The following is a 17,467-nucleotide window of genomic DNA, read 5'->3' as shown; positions in this document are numbered from 1 at the left end:
GATGGGAGTTGCAGTCCAGCAACATCTGGAGGGCCACAAGTTCCCAGTCTCATATTCTGTTTCCTGGAAGACAGGCCTAGCAGTATAACTTGTAGCCATGATTGCTAAATGGAACCTCCAAGTACAGTGGAAGCTTACTAGATAAGGCATGAGAATGCCATCAGCCTTTATGCCCTCTGTGTGAATCTTCCAGCAGCCTATCGATATCTACTCATGAAAACAAATGCAGGATTAGATGGACCATAATCTGATCCAATTAAGACATCTGTTTATCATGATCAGGAGGCCTGTTCTGCAAGATATAGGAACCAGGCCTCTAGCAGTGGTGGCACCTACCCTTTGGAATTCCCTCCTGTTAAATATTAGACAGGTGTCCTCCCCGTTAACTTTTTGGTGCCTGTTGAAGTTCCTCCTCTTTCAACAAGCCTTTTAAGTAGAGATTTTTCCCAATGTGCATCTGTACTGGAATTGTTTGTTTTACCACTTACGTGTTTGTTTCTCTGGACTCCCTTGGGCGGAAGGATGGGATATAAATTTAATAATAATTGTATAAATACAGCAGGTCTGGGGAACTTGTGGCCCTCCAGATATTGCTAGCCTACAATTCCCTGACCTTTGGCCATACTGGTGAGGCTGATGAGAGCCGTGGTCCAAGAACACTGAAGAGGCCACATGTTCCCAACCCCATTCTAGTTTTGCTCATATCTAATACATTTATGGCACCTACTAATGCATTCCAAATGCTATCAATGCACTCACAGTAGGACACCCAGCAGCTAATTAGATGTTGGATCCAATTGAAGCTTTCTCTAAACTAAAAGCATTGCTATTCTTCCCAAAGTGGCAGGTACTTCCAGGGAGCGCTACCTGGGATTTCCCACAGAGGAGGGAGTACAGTGTCTTAGTAATAGTTGCTTTATTTAGAAATATACAAACCAAGAGGTGCTTCCACACAGTGGCACATCTGCTACCCCAAATCTGATCCCCAGAAAATGGCTCTGCATCCTCCCCAAAGATGTTTCAACTTCAGCCAACTTACAGCTCTGCCCATCTCATATAAGCTGTAAACTGCTTCCAGAGGAGTAGCCATGATAATCTGCTGCAGCAAAAACAGTCTTGCATCTTGCTTTGAAAAAGTTTCATGAGAAAGAGCCACGGGTGTGTACACACACATCTTAGTATATAATATACAGGTAAGGCTGTTGTCACACAGCAGTTGGCTTGGCTTCCAACAGGTGCCGCTATGAATTACAGCGTGGTGACAGACTTCTGAGAGCTGCTGGGCCAGCAGAGGAGGGAGATGGTGTTTTCCTTCACCAATTGGGTTTATTATTTTATAGGTAGGTGTACCTGACCAACCTATAAATAGGATCTTTTACATTCTCCAGAACCAGCCAGTACTCTGATACACCCAGTAGACAATATGAACAGGATATGTTCATTCATTCATATCCTTTATTCACGACTTATAAAGAGTAAAACTCTGACAAGCAACACTCCACGTGCACACATAAGTTTATATACAAGCTATTAACCTGATCTATGGACAAAACAGATAGTTTACCATACCTATAGATAGCATTAACCTTTTATGTAGGTGATCAGTCTGTTTGTCTAGACTTATCTTATCTAAGCCAGGGGCCTGATGTTGTCAGATATGATTTAGCCCCTCTTTGATGAGATGGGATGTGTTGAGTGTCTGCTGCCATCACTGGTCGTCTATACAGGCCTTGCTACACCTACTCCACCTTGGGTGTTTCTACCTTATCCTGGCCACTTTGTCTATAAAGGCTCACGATCACCCCATCTGCGTCTTCTAACTTATACAACTAATGACCTCATTTGTTTTTCACTTTGAGCATGTCATTCTAGAACTTCCACTTTTCAGAGCACATTTACCCCTTATCTTCTATTCCTATCCAACATTCTACTCTACCCTTTGCTATAATTTCTCTTCAGCTGCTTTCAGGCTTAATTATTTCACTTCTCCTTAAATAACCTTATGGCGTCTCTATAGGTGGTATTGAATCCGGCCCTATTAGAGGTCCTATCATAAACAGCATCTTTTGGGGTTTCAGGCTCTCCCCAATTCCACACATACGAATTATCAGAAGGTAACAATGGAGACAGACAGGTGTAAAGGGAGGGAATACAGGTGGGTGGGGTTGGCAAGTGAAGTGAGCAGGAATGCGGCCATGTATGATATATTTGTCTGGTCCATCAAGGGTCTTCTTTTGTTTCAGCGCAGGCCAACATCCACTTGAGCTTAATGAGGTTATCAGTCCTTAATAGCTGGATTGATAAGGAAGCTCTGTGGCAGAGCAGGGGAATCTGTGGCCCTCCTGATGTTGTTGGGGCTCCAACTCCCATCAGCCCCAGCCAGCATGGCCCGTGGTCAGGGATGATGGGTGCTGGAGTTTAGCAACATCTGGAGGGCCACAGCTTCCCCACCCCTGCTCGCTGCATTTAAATATTTTTTCTCAAACATGGGTTTCTCCATGGAAAGCTGGGGTACACAACAGCAGTCAGTCCTCCCTGTGACGTGATTATGCTTTTTTGACATTTCTATCAAAGCTTAATAGCTACATGGGAGGGGAGACAGTGCCAGAAGGAAGTGGGGAGAGGAAAAGAGACTGAAGGGGAAGAAAGTGGCGGGGGAAGGTGAAGAGAACAAAACACATGGAAGGGTGTATGTATCGGTGGTTGTGTGCAGAAGAATGTGGAGTATTTATTTATTTATTGAATCTCTTAGTCACCCATCTGGCTGGCTATCCTGCCACTCTGGGCGACGTACAAATATAACAGACATTAAAAATCTGGAAACAATGACGATAAAATCTAGCCCACCCCAAAAGCCTGCCTGAAGAGCCAGGTCTTCACAGCCCAGCGGAAACTCATTATAGAGGGGGCATGGCGGAGATCATTTGGGAGGGAGTTCCACAGGGTGGGGGCCACAATTGAAAAAGCCCTCTCTCTAGTCCTCACCAGTCTGGCTGTTTTGACTGATGAGATAGAGAGAAGGTCTTTTGAGGCTGATCTTGTTGGGCGGCATAGCCGATGATGCTGGAGGCGCTCCTTCAGACAGACTGGGCCGAGACCATATAGGGATTTAAAGGTCAAAACCAACACCTTGAATTGGGCCTGGCAAGCAACTGGTAACCAGTGCAACTCTTTTAGCACTGGAGTTATGTGATCTCGCCGCCACATTCTGTACCAGTTGCAGCTTCCGGACCGTTTTCAAGGGTAGCCCCACATAGAGCACATTACAGTAGTCTAGGCAAGAGGAGACCAGGGCATGTACCACCGATGGGAGCAGATGATTGGGAAGCTAGGGGCCCCAGTTTTGGCCCCAAGCTCTACTTACCGCTGGCATGTTGCCCTTAGAAGGCTCCTTCTAAGGGAATGGGACCACTGAGCTGACCCTAATGTAAAGTAAGAACATCATTCTGACAGAAGGTCTTTCAACATATCCTATCTTAATAGGATTTCTCTTCTCTGTGGGTTCTTTGATGTGTACTAAGTTGTTGACTCCAAATGAAGCTCTATCCACACTTCTAGAACTTAAAAAAAGGGGGGGCTTGTCAAGGTTCAGCCTGAACAGGACTCCTAAGGAGACATCAGAAGGGGAGGCATAGTGTTGGGATTCTCGAAGAGCTTGCTGACTAGCTAGTCCCAAGGACATCTTGCTCTTCCCCCCTGATGAACACACACACACACCTTACAACTCATATTTTTCTCCTTTCATCTCCTGAGGTTGAGGAACTCAAAACACAACAAAACCTGGTGGGCAATCCAGAGCCAACAGAGTGCACATCTAGCTGCCACAATACTTTACCCTGAAGGAGTCTACCTAGGAGGAGGGAGAAGCCAGAGACATACCATGCATACCTTGCAAAACAGCAAGAAACTAGGAAGCCTTGCAGTAGTACCATGGCTTTTTAGCGTGTGACAGCACACACAGACATTAGTACCGATACCTCTTTTTTTTCTTGGCTGCCCATGACCGGCATTTCGTACTGGCACCTGAAAAGAATGTGCTGGCCTTTGCTGGGATACCAGCTCACCATAGGTTTCCTTTGGGCAGTCCTAGTTATTATGTGGTTTCTGTTGGCTTTAGCAGCCCTCCAACATCAGTATACTCTGTTGTGAATCCTGCTTCTGTACCAGATTCATCCTCACTCTTACTCAGGCCCAGCTTGTTTGATATGAAGGGTATGAGGAATGGACCTGACAGGTTTCTCCTTTGTGTGGGTTTTTTGATGTGTTTTAAGGTTTCTGTTTTTGCTAAATCTCTTTCCACAGTCCATGCATTTATATGGTTTCTCTCCTGTGTGGGTTCTTTGATGTAAAGTAAGGCTACTGCTCACACTGAAGCTTTTTCCACACTCAACACATTTATATGGTTGCTCCCCTGTGTGAATTCTTTGATGGGAAGAAAGACTACCACCCACACTGAAACTTTTCCCACATTCCATACATTTATATGGTTTCTCCCCTGTGTGGGTTCTTTCATGTGAAGTAAGGTTTCCACTCTGACTGAATGTCTTTTCACATACCAAGCATTTATATGGTTTCTCCCCCGTGTGGGTTCTTTTATGGATGGTAAGACTTCCACTATCACTGAAGCTCATTCCACATTCCACACATTTATATGGTTTTTCTCCTGTGTGGGTTCTTTCATGTGAAGTAAGGTGCTGATGTTGACTGAAGCTCTTTCCACATTCCATACATTTATATGGTTTCTCCCCTATGTGTGTTTTTTGATGTGTATTGAGGTTTCCACTTTTATTAAAGCTTTTTCCACACTCCATGCATATATATGGTTTCTCCCCTGTGTGCGTCCTTAAATGTAAAGTAAGGCTACTGCTTACAGTGAAGCTTTTTCCACATTCCATGCATTTATAAGGTTTTTCCCCTTTGTGAATTCTTTGATGAGAAGCCAAACTACCACTCACATTGAAGCTTTTCCCACATTCCATGCATGTATATGGTTTTTCCCCTGTGTGGGTCCTTTGATGTGAAGCCAGACTGCCACTTACACTGAAGCTTTTTCCACATTCCAAACATTTATATGGTTTCTCTCCCGTGTGGGTTCTTTGATGTGCACAAAGACTTCCGCTGTCACTGAAGCTTTTTCCACATTCCAAACATTTATATGGTTTCTCCCCTGTGTGGATTCTTTGATGTGAAGCAAGACTACTACTTACACTGAAGCTTTTCCCACAATCCATACATCTATATGGTTTCTCTCCTCTTTGGATGCTGAAGTATCCATTTAATATTGATTTATCTTTGAATATTTCCCCCTGCACTAGACATGTTTCCCTTCTCTTTCTTTTCTGATCTTGTGGGATCAGGAATCTGTAGATGTCAGCATCCTGAGAAGTAGTGGACTCCTTCCCATTCTTTGATTGGCTTCCTTTGGGTCTTTTTCGTCCCCTTTGATTTGCAATTGTTTCTGCTCCTGCTTCACCTTTGGTTGTTTCTGGTGAAACCACAGATGGGTTCTTATAATTGTCTTGCACATCCATCATCTGCTTGAACAGAGAAAAAAAATCCCATAAGGAGTTCGGTATAGAAACCAAGGATCTCATCCAGCACAAATACCTGCTTCTTTTTAAAAAAAAAAAACTCCAAAATTCTCCACTTTCCTCTCTGGATGTCTTCCTGAAACCTACATCATCTTTTGAATATGTTACTGTCTCACACAACAACAAGAATTCCTTTGGGTCCATTTCTCCCTTGATTTCGCTTGGCATAAAAGTGGATGGACTTTTTCCTCCTGTGATCCAACTGTGGTATCAATTTCAACAACATTATGTAATGAGTAGTGAAGGGAAAAACAGAAGCACACCAAAGCTAGGGGAAGAAGCAAGATCATCTTGGGAAAAGCTCACTGGTCTGTCATTCTAAATACTTTGGCTGCAGTCAAAAGAGTGGGTCAGAGATAGCCAAAGTCTTGCCCAGGAGACATTTTGAACTACAACTGATAGCAGCCTGAGCCAGCATGGCCAGTGGTCAGGTACAATGGGACTGTAGCCCAGAAAAAACTGGATATAAATCAAATAGTAAATAAATAAATCAAATAAAGAACTAGAGTAGGGTTGGGGAACCTCTGTTTCCCCAAAATCATGCCCGCTTGCCCTACACACGGCAACATACGTGACAGAGCTGCAGCTGGACATGAACACAGCAGGAGCCTTAAAGTGCACTCTTGATTGTTCCTTGGCAAGCAAAGCTTGGCCAAATCACTGCAATCATCTGGAGAAGCCTCGCCAATCTATCTCACAGTGATCTCAGCTTTGTTTAGTTTCCATGCAAACTAAGGCTTTTAGCATAATGGCACCACTACTTTGGGACCCTACAGAAATCAGACAGGCAGCTAGAATTCCGATATTTTATTGCCTGCTTTAAACATTATTGTTTCCTCAAGCATTTTTAGAGAGCTGATTTGATTCAGGGTTGGTCATTTGTTTTGTATTTTATAATCTTATAAATGCTGTTTTTATTATTTGATTGTACAATGCAATGATTTTTTTTAATGAGTTGGTGGTTTATAAATATTCTTATAGCAGACAGACATTAAGATTGGATTTGGATTCCCTTATTTATATTTGAATAAGTATCTATTGGTGTTTAAAATGATACGGTTTTTATGGTGAAAGTGATGGATTTCCAACTAAACAGGTCTGTTAAATGCAAATAAAGAGTTGATTTGCTGTTTGTCTGAGTTACTGCATCAGAATTGAAGCTCCCATGGCAGTCAGATCTTCTTTATAAAAGTATTTCTATAGTGACATATCATAAAATATCATGGCAGTTTAACATACTAAAGCATAACACTATTTATAATTAATACCTGACAGAATATCTCACCTCTTATGTATCCGTTCAATCACAGAGGTCAACTTAGCACAACATAGGAATCAGGCCTTTAGTGTTGTGGCACCTACCCTTTGGAATTCCCTCCCCTCAAATATTAGACAGGCACCATCTCTGTTGTTTTATCAGCGCCTACTGAAGACCTTCATCTTTCAACAAGCCTTTTAAGTGCATATCTTTATCCTAGTCTGCATCTAAGTTGGAATTGTTTTAAATATGTTTTTATGTTTTTATTGGTTGTTATTTGCTGCCTTGGGCTCCTTGAGAGGAAGGGCGGGATATAAATGTAAATATTAATACAAATAAAGATACAGATAAGGTGAATGGCTAAGCAAAATAAAAATTAAATAGCTGCAAAGGCCTGTCAGCATAAAAAGGTCTTCAGGAGATGCCTGGAAGTCAATAGTGAAGATGCCTGTTGAATCTCTGCCAGAACAGTGTTCCACAGCATGGGACCAGCAACACGAAATGCCCGACTTCTCATTGAAGCCAGAACATGGGGGACAACTAACAGTGCTCCTCCAGATGATCTCTGTGATCAGGCTGGGATAAAAGAGCGCAGGCAGTCCTTAAGGTCTCCTGGACCCAAGTTCAGGATTTATCAACACAAGAACATTGAACCTTACTGGTTCACTTACTGGTTTACTGGATGGACTGGCAAAGGTCAGCTGTTGGGAAATTTCCAAAGGAAGTCCTAACAGTGGTAAACCAATGTCACAATTGTACCCTCTGCCCAGTTCTGGGTACCACATTTTAAGCAGGGCACTGATAAACTGCAGAACATCCAGAGGTGGGTGTCTGGATGGTGGGGAGTCTGGAAGTCCTACAAGGAACATATGAAAGAACTGGGAATGTTTAGCCAGGATGAGAGGCGGTCAAGAGGAGACATGGTAGCAGTCTACTAATATTGGAAGGACAGAATGTACAGAAGGTGGAAAAAAGCTTGTTCTCTGTTGATTCAGAGGGCAGGACTAGAGCCAGTGGGTGGAAATGGCAGATTTCAGTTTAACATTAGGAGGAATTATTTGACAGTGCAGCAAGCTGCCTTGGGAGGTTGTGAGATTGCCTTCACTAATGTATGGATTTTATGATTGATTTTACACTTGTAAATTGCTTAGAAGCTATTCTGGCATGTAAGTGGCATATAAATATAAATATTATAATAATAGTATTTAAGCAGGACAGCACAACAGCCATCTGTCAGGGGTGTTGTAGCTGCATCCTCTTGCATCAAGTGGGGTGGAGATCTGGACTAGATAATCTTCAAGTTCCCTTCCAATTCTATAATGCTCTGATTTCAGGCTGCAGAAGTTCTCACATGAAGGAAGGCTCCCTCTTTCACACAAATAAAATAAAACATTACACACACCACACACACAGACATAGCATATCAGGGATACAACTTGGCAAAAACCTTCCTAGTTTCCTATGTGTAGTGAGCTTTTTCCTCACTCACATCAGTGATGGATAACTAACCTAACTAACTCTGCTATGAAACCTCTACAGCACTACAAGCCTCCCTCCCCCCTCAGTCATGGATTTTCTCAGGCAAGCTGTGAGGTTGGGAAAGAGTCGGGACGGCACCAGCAGTTAAGAACCTGCAGCCCCAGCAACACTCAGCTGCCAATCCTGCAAAGGAAAATGGAAATGGACTGCCTTCAAGTCGATCCCGTCTTATGGCAACCCTATGAATAGGGTTTTCATGATAAGCGGTATTCAGAGGGGGTTTACCATTGCCTTCCTCTGAGGCTGAGAGACAGTGACTGGCCCAAGGTCACCCAGTGAGCTTCATGGCTGTGTGGGGATTCGAACCCTGGTCTCCCAGGTCCTAGTCCAACAGTCTAACCACTACATCACATTGGCTCTAAGCAAGTTTCATTTGGCAGTTTTGGTATATATTTGTAAAATATTTATCATTCCTTTCCATGGCAGACAGACAAATCAAACTCTCAAGGAGAGCTTTTAAAACTTTTTAAAGTTGCTTTGTTTTAATGTATTTTAAAGTCTGTTTTTATGATGTTTTAAAGTGTTTTTAGTGCTTTTGTTTGCCTCCCTGGGCTCCTGCTGGGAGGAAGGGTGGGATATAAATCAAATACAGTAGGGCCCCACGCATACGGCAGGTTACATTCCAAACCCCCGCCTAAAAGTGAAACCCGCTGAAAAGTGGAACATTCAATAAAATGGTGCCCGACGCCAGAAAAACACAGGAAAAGCAGAACAAGCACCGTATGAGTGGGGCCTTACTCTAATTGAAAGCCACCGTATTAGCAGAACGCCCAAAAGCGGGGCCCTACTGTAATAAATAAATAAGGAGTCTGGACAAGCCCTTTCCCCTTGAGGAGTAGCAACTCCAGCTAAAGGGGAGCATTTATTTTTCCCAATTCTTTAGAAGGCAAAGAAGAGTCTAGTTAGTTGAACCCCTACACACACTCTCTCTCAAATGGACAAGCCTCAGTTCATATAAAAAAATTAAAGGACAGCTCTCCCCCAGCTCTGGCCCAGAAAATGTCCTCCCTCCTGAGCATCAGGGCAGCCCCCTCCTCGCCCCATCCACACAATGCAAGTTCGGGATCCATTTTGCAGCTGGATCCATAGGATGCCACCTGACACTGAGTCAGACCACCGAGCTTAGTCTTGTCTAAAGGCAAATATGAGCCTGTGCAGTTCAAACAGAAGGAAAGCCAAGGGGGCCTCTCCTCCAGCTCTGACCCACAATAGCAGCACAGCTGTTTTCTCCCCCCCCCGCCTTGCAGAATGCCCCCTGTGCATCAGGGCAACCCTCCCCATGTCCCGTCCGCACAATGCAAGGCTATGGTCCATGTGGCAGTTGGATACTTTTGGGTTTTTTTCAGGATTCCTGTCGCACGACTCTCTTGGAAACCGCCCGCGGAGATCAACCCAGCCCCCTTGGGCTTTGGAGAGGGGGGGTGTGCATTGGTGCAGAGAAGTCAGTCTTGATTGGCTGGGGGTGGGGAAGCCCCCCCGTCTCTCCTACATGCACACAGAGAAACTCTCCCCCCACTCCTGCCAGCAAGCAAATGTTTCAACTGGGTGGATCACCAAGGGGAGCTCCGAAGAGGATCCTGCAATCTTGCAGTTGGATTGGAAAGGTCAGCCCCTGCTTAGGATCCGGACAGCAGAGTCGGGGGGGGGGGTTTCTCCTCGGCTATTTTTATCCCCCCTCCCAAAAAAATGCCCCCTCCACATAACTTTCACCGCAGCATCTTTTACCGCTTTCTCGAGGCGCTGCAAAGGAACCTCCAGAGGCTGATTTCCCTTCCGGGAAGTGAAAAGAAAATGTGTGTTCACTATTATCTTCCCCGTTTAAAAAAAAAAAAATCCCGCTCATCTAGGAAACAAAACTCAGTTCATTTAACCCTTGGAGACCTGAAGCGCAGTCCCTCTAACTCTGTGCTCTCCACTGGACTAGCGTTGAAAGCAGCGGAGAATTCCAGACTCTCTCCCCCACAACTCCCTCCCCGTAAATCACCTGGTTGGGTGACTAAGCCTATTTCTTTCCCGTGACCCCTCTAGAAGCCAGTCCCCACAGCGTACACACCCTACGTTAAAGCACGTTATTTCTCCTCAGAGAATCTTGGGAACCGTAGTTTGTCAAAGGTGCTGGCAATTATAGCTCCATGAAGGGTAAACTACAGTTCCCAGGATTCTTTGGGGAGAAACAATGTGCTTTAGAAGTATGGTGTGCATAGGTAGAGATCTAAATAATCTGTTTGCAAATTGCTCAGGGGAGCTGAGCCCAGACCAACTCCATTACTATCAGGGAACAGACTGAGGCTAAATGCATTTCTTTTATTATTTATTTATTCCATTTACATTCCATCTTCCTTCCAAGGAGCTCAGCTGCATTAGAGAGGCATTTTGAAAGAATCCCATTGTAGAATCATGTCTGTTCACGCAGAGATGGTAGTGTTGAAACAGTAGCCCACATATTGCTGTTTTGCTCTTTCTGTAGAGGTAATCTCTAAGCAGTATTCACAGGTGGTTTACCATTGCCTTCCTCCGAGGCTGAGAGGCAGTGACTGGCCCAAGGTCACCCAGTGAGCTTCATGGCTTTGTGGGTGCCCACACCAAAATCTGCTCTGGGCCAAGACAAATCAAACACCCCAGAAAATGATAGGGTGTGCCCTATGATACTCCAGGGCTTATGGCCAGTGCTTATGATCCATGTGGAATTTTTTAATGTTTAATGTTTGTTACTTACCTTGTTACAGCGCAATTATTATTATTAAAAGCCATTGATGTTGCTGACAGAAAGACTTGTGGCAGATCAACAAATACTGATTTCCTGAAGATGTTATTTCATAGATGACACTCTAAAATATGCATGGATGGCATCTCATAGAACACACTCTTCCAGATACATGGAAGTATGATTTGTGGTGCCCCAAATCATCTTTTAGGATGGGCACCCCAGCTTCTTGTTTTCTTTCCTCTACATATTCACTATTTTTCTAATACATATATGCCCTTGTCTGTACCATATATACAAAAGAAGCTCTGAACTGGATGGGAACCCTCTCCCGCATGCATGGATGTATGACTTGTTGTTCCCAAAGCTTGTTTTGGGGTGGGAAGCCGCAGTTCCTTATATACGTTCTATATTGCTTGTGGTGCATAGATGCACATATCCGTTTTGTGTTTCCACAAGAAAATCCATGTGATGGAAAAAATATACTGGAATCCATCTTGGTCTCAGAACCCAGTATGTTTAAGACTAAGCTAGAATCCATTTCTGCTAGGCTGACAGGTCACGTACACAGTTTGCAACCTAAACTAGGTCAGGTTGTGGTTAAGCCAGTTGATGGGGAAATTTGAAATTATTGAGGGGGCACATCTGCTCTGGGCACGGGTACGTGAAATGTTGCAAGTTCCCCTTTCCACATCCTGTTCCCCATATCCTGTTTTTGCTTGCTTGTAACTTGTTTACTCAACCCTATAAAATATGTGCACCCTGCCCGGGAGAGGCAGAGAGCTTCAATTTTTGTACCTTGCACTTGGTAGATCTCTCTCTTGCTGCAGCATAATAAACTTGTCAACCCCATTTCTGAAGTGATCTACCAATATTTCCACCACACATGCCAGGCAGGATGTAGTGGCATCTCGTTGAGGACATTCTCCCCTTTGCTCAGGTGAATGATGCTTCATGGTCCACAGCAGATTTTGGAGTGGTTACCCCAAATTAGAGAGCCAGTGTGGTGTAGTGGTTAAGGTGCTAGACTATGACCTGGGAGACCAGGGTTCAAATCCCCACACAGCCATGAAGCTCACTGGGTGACCTTGGGCCAGTCACTGTCTCTCAGCCTCGGAGGAAGGCAGTGGTAAACCACCTCTGAATACCACTTACCATGAAAACCCTATTCATAGGGTCGCCATAAGTCGGGATCGACTTAAAGGCAGTCCATTTCCATTTTATCCCAAGTTAAATATTTTTCTCTACTTACTCTTCATTATTTTAGATCTGCATAATGCCCTTATGAGTGCCCTGTGCCCAGCAGAAACTATGGGCCAGGTGGGAAGTACTGGCATCTTGTAGAGGACACCCTCCCCCTTCCTGGGATGTATGATTTGTCCTGGCACAGTGCAGAGCTTGGGGTGGGCACCCCTAGGTACATATTTTGTCTACACAGTTTTGCCTATTAGATGCCCTTATCCGTGCGCTGCGCTCAGCAGAAGCTCTGGGCCAGATGGGAAGCACTGGCATTTCATAGAGGACACCCTCCCCTTACCTGGGGTGTATGATTTGTCCTGGCCCAGGGTAGATTTTGGGGTGGGCACCCTCAGTTACTTGTTTTTTATGATTTTATGACATCATGCATTTATGAGCTTTTTTGAAGCATGATAATTTTGATGCAATAAAGTTATTGTTATTCTTGACAGAGAGAGTCCCCACATTATGGAGATATATGATATGGGGTATGCCAACATATATTTGGGGGTTCAGAGACATGCTAACTTTGCTTTAGAGTTGCTGTAGCTGTGAACGTTGTTTTTTAGCGTTTTGAACTTTCATGCAAATTAGGAGCTGTGAACTAGGAACCATCTTCAGAGTCGTGGTCCAATACAGTGTTGCTGATCATCCCAGAGGTTCCTGTGTCATTGCAGGGATGTCATGCTATCTCCCATTTCCCAATGAGAGGGGCAGCAACATGTATGACTGGTGAATTTGGTAGGTGACTCATTGGGAAGTTGCCGTTCTGGGCCAATTTCCATAAAATGTATTATAGCCTGGAGCAGGTATCAGAATGTGGTTTGCAAGGACGTTGTGTGGCTTCATCCATGAATCCCATCTAATCATGTGTGACTGGTGTATTTGATAGGTCCGATTCGCTGGGAAGTTGCCATTCGGGCCAATTTCCATAAAATTTCCTCTTCTCCGAGGCATTTTAGCATGTGTTTTTAAATCGTTTTTTAAAAATGTGTTTTTAAAATTGTATATTTGTTTTTAATGTTTTTAATTGTTGTAAACAGCACAGAGAGCTTCGGCTATGGGGCGGTATACAAATGTAATAAATAAATAAATAAAATGTATTGTTGCACGCTACCTCAATCTCCGAGTGGTGAGAGAGCTCCAGGGGTCCTGCGCTTACCAGAGTTTGGTTTCCTTGGAAAGAAGGCCAGTGGAGGACTGTGGTGTCTTTAAGAACGTAAGAACATAAGAAGAGCCTGCTGGATCAGGCCAGTGGCCCATCTAGTCCAGCATCCTGTTCTCACAGTGGCCAACCAGGTGCCTGGGGGAAGCCCGCAAGCAGGACCCGAGTGCAAGAACACTCTCCCCTCCTGAGGCTTCCGGCAACTGGTTTTCAGAAGCATGCTGCCTCTGACTAGGGTGGCACAGCACAGCCATCATGGCTAGTAGCCATTGATAGCCCTGTCCTCCATGAATTTGTCTAATCTTCTTTTAAAGCCATCCAAGCTGGTGGCCATTACTGCATCTTGTGGGAGCAAATTCCATAGTTTAACTATGCGCTGAGTAAAGAAGTACTTCCTTTTGTCTGTCCTGAATCTTCCAACATTCAGCTTCTTTGAATGTCCACGAGTTCTAGTATTATGAGAGAGGGAGAAGAACTTTTCTCTATCCACTTTCTCAATGCCATGCATAATTTTATACACTTCTATCATGTCTCCTCTGACCCGCCTTTTCTCTAAACTAAAAAGCCCCAAATGCTGCAACCTTTCCTCGTAAGGGAGTCGCTCCATCCCCTTGATCATTCTGGTTGCCCTCTTCTGAACCTTTTCCAACTCTATAATATCCTTTTTGAGATGAGGCGACCAGAACTGTACACAGTATTCCAAATGCGGCCGCACCATAGATTTATACAACGGCATTATGATATCGGCTGTTTTATTTTCAATACCTTTCCTAATTATTGCTAGCATGGAATTTGCCTTTTTCACAGCTGCCGCACACTGGGTCGACATTTTCATCGTGCTGTCCACTACAACCCCGAGGTCTCTCTCCTGGTCGGTCACCGCCAGTTCAGACCCCATGAGTGTATATGTGAAATTAAGATTTTTTGCTCCAATATGCATAATTTTACACTTGTTTATATTGAATTGCATTTGCCATTTTTCCGCCCATTCACTCAGTTTGGAGAGGTCTTTTTGGAGCTCTTCGCAATCCCTTTTTGTTTTAACAACCCTGAACAATTTAGTGTCGTCAGCAAACTTGGCCACTTCACTGCTCACTCCTAATTCTAGGTCATTAATGAACAAGTTGAAAAGTACAGGTCCCAATACCGATCCTTGAGGGACTCCACTTTCTACAGCCCTCCATTGGGAGAACTGTCCGTTTATTCCTACTCTCTGCTTTCTGCTTCTTAACCAATTCCTTATGCACAAGAGGACCTCTCCTCTTATTCCATGACTGCTAAGCTTCCTCAGAAGCCTTTGGTGAGGTACCTTGTCAAACGCTTTTTGAAAGTCTAAGTACACTATGTCCACTGGATCACCTCTATCTATATGCTTGTTGACACTCTCAAAGAATTCTTTATGAAATATGGTTTATTTATTTACACACATTCCAACTTGAGCTTAAGATGGAGAGGTTCAAAGCATCAGCAGTCCAGTTGCTGTTGTTATATGCCTCCAAGTTGATTATGACTTATGGCACCCTATGAATCATCGACCTCCAATAGCATATGTTATAAACAACCCTGTTCAGATCTTGTAAGTTCAGGTCTGTGACTTCCTTTATGAAATCAATCCATCTCTTTTTTGGCCTTCCTCTTTTTCTGCTCCCTTCTGTTTTTCCCGGCATTATTGTCTTTTCTAGTGAATCATTTTAGCTTCTAGTAATAGTTCTGGTTTAATTTGTTCTAACACCCAATTATTTGTCTTTTTTGCAGTCCATGGTATGTGCAAAGCTCTCCTCCAACACATTTCAAATGAGTTGGTAGATCTTGCTTTTCCATCAGGCTTACAGGAGACATCCTAAAGCCGTGGTGCAGGGAGCTGCCTCTCTGCATGTCTCCAGTTCCCAGCTTTTTCTCGACTCAAACTAAAAACATGTATTGCCTTCAAGTCGATTCTGACTTATGGCGACCCTATGAATAGAGTTTTCATGAGGCTGAGAGGCAGTGACTGGCCCAAGGTCACCCAGTGGGCTTCATGGCTATGTGGGGATCGTAGTCCAACACCCTAACCACTACACCACTCTATTAGACTAACAAAGGGAACTCATCTGACCAGCAGAGCGGGTTTCTCAGCTGCAGAGCCCACCTCCAGGTGCAGGGTTCCAAATCAGAGGCTGGAAGGAGACTCATAGAAATCATCGATGTCAACCCCAAACCCATAACAGTATTATACCCTGGAATGGGTATCAGAATGTGGTTTCCATGGAGGTTTTGTTGCTGATTGCATCAATCCATTTAGTCATGTGTGACTGGTGAATTTGATAGGCCTGGCTTGCTCAGAACTGTTTTCAGGGCTGTTCCATTCCAAATGGCATTTTGATTGTTAAAGGGTTAATGAAATATAATATCGTAATGGTTTTGGATCTTAAAGGTTGTTCTCAACTGTCTCTAACACATCCCAACATATTTTGCACCAATTTCTTTTATAAAGGGCCCATTCTGGCATGTTCTTTTAAACCATCCCCTTATTTAGTAGCCTGCTACACTCCTGAGCAGTTAGAAGTTCTAAGGCAGTATGGCCTGAGTTTTGTTTCTTCCAGAGGAAAGAAGAGTCAGGGCTGGCCCATCCATTAGGAAAAATGAGGCAATTGCCTTGTCTACTATCTCCCCACCTTACTTTTGGTATTTTGTGGCTGCTAAGTGCAGCCTTCTCTCTGCCTCGCTCTGAGGAAGGGAAGCGGGGTCCTTTCCTCAGAATGAGGCACTGTGGAAGAGCTGGCTTGTGAGTTCGTGCCTGTACCACAGCTGCTTGTTCCAGGATTGTAACAGACATAACTATAAAAATATTTAAAAGATCAAGTTTACTTTAAACTTAAGTACTTTTTACAAGGATTGTCTAACTGCCCAAAAAAAGAGGCAATGTGCAAGCTCTCTCTTGGCTGACGTCTCCCAGAATGCCTCACTCTGAGGTAGGGCCCATTTCCCTTCCACAAAATGAAACAGAGAAGAGGCAGAGGTGGAGGAATTCTATGAGAGGGAAAAGGGAGAGAGAAGGAAGAGGGGCAATGGTTGCAGGAGAGGAGGGATGACAGCAGCTCCACAAACTTAGGGTGGCACTGATGTGGAAAATTCCAGCCCCATGATGGGCGAGGGTAATTGCACGTACAAAGGAGGGTGGAGTGTTTGAAATTCCGGTGCTGGTTTACAATTTTCCCGTGTGTAATGGCTAACAGGGAGTTACTAAGCAATTCTTCTGGCACACATCGCAGATATAAATTCTTTCATTCGCTATGTGGGATCACATGTCCTTGGATGTTGCGAGAGTATATAAGGGAGCCTCAGTCTGTGTTCAGGTAGACATGCTTGTGTGATCACTGTCTCCTTACGTAAGTAATTAAAAGCTAGCTTTCTGTCTGGAAGTCTCGTGTGCACTAATTTCCTGGGTTCGAACCATCTTGACGTGGAATGAAAAGCAATTTCCACAACAGCACCATGTCTTGCGCTGGCCCTCCCTGGAGCCCAATGGGATCATAGGAAATGGTGGCAAAGACGCCCTTCTATGGGCTACCCCACATCAGAACCCAGGGCCAGCACCAGGTATGCCAGGACCCTTGGGTACCAGCCTGCCCCGGACCCTGCTGCATGCATGCAGCACCTACTTACCTTTCCCTTGGTGAATGCTGCCCGCACTATGCATGCATGCTGCTATCAACCATGATGGCAGCCGAGGCTTCCTTAAGGGACTGGTGCCTCCCCCGCCATATTGGTTGATGGCACACATGCATGCTACACGAGCGCATCTCTGCCATCAACCAAGATGGCGGCAGGGCATCAGCCCCTTAGGGAAACCTCAGCCGCCATCCTGGTTGATGGCAAGCTTGCACCTGCAGCGCAACCAGCATTTACGTTAAGGGAGAGGTAGGTGGAGCATGTGGGCAGGTATTGTGGGCCTGTGTGTCAGTAGGGGGTGCCTGTGAGCTCCCTCTCTCGAT

General features: G+C 44.5%; 1 protein-coding gene across 1 annotated transcript; it reads right to left on the bottom strand.

Moving 5' to 3' along the window:
• Positions 1 to 948: 948 nt before the first annotated feature.
• On the bottom strand, positions 949 to 10,193 carry LOC133381165 (zinc finger protein OZF-like). Its single transcript, XM_061619814.1, has 2 exons — positions 10,114 to 10,193; positions 949 to 5,534 (listed from the first exon to the last, which is right to left on the bottom strand). The coding sequence occupies exon 2, from the start codon at positions 5,532 to 5,534 to the stop codon at positions 4,182 to 4,184; it is 1,353 nt and encodes a 450-aa protein (XP_061475798.1). The 5' UTR covers positions 10,114 to 10,193; the 3' UTR covers positions 949 to 4,181.
• Positions 10,194 to 17,467: the final 7,274 nt, after the last annotated feature.

Source organism: Rhineura floridana, chromosome 3, assembly GCF_030035675.1.
Source record: "Rhineura floridana isolate rRhiFlo1 chromosome 3, rRhiFlo1.hap2, whole genome shotgun sequence".
NCBI lineage: Eukaryota > Metazoa > Chordata > Lepidosauria > Squamata > Rhineuridae > Rhineura > Rhineura floridana.
This window is presented reverse-complemented; position numbering and strand designations above follow the sequence as displayed.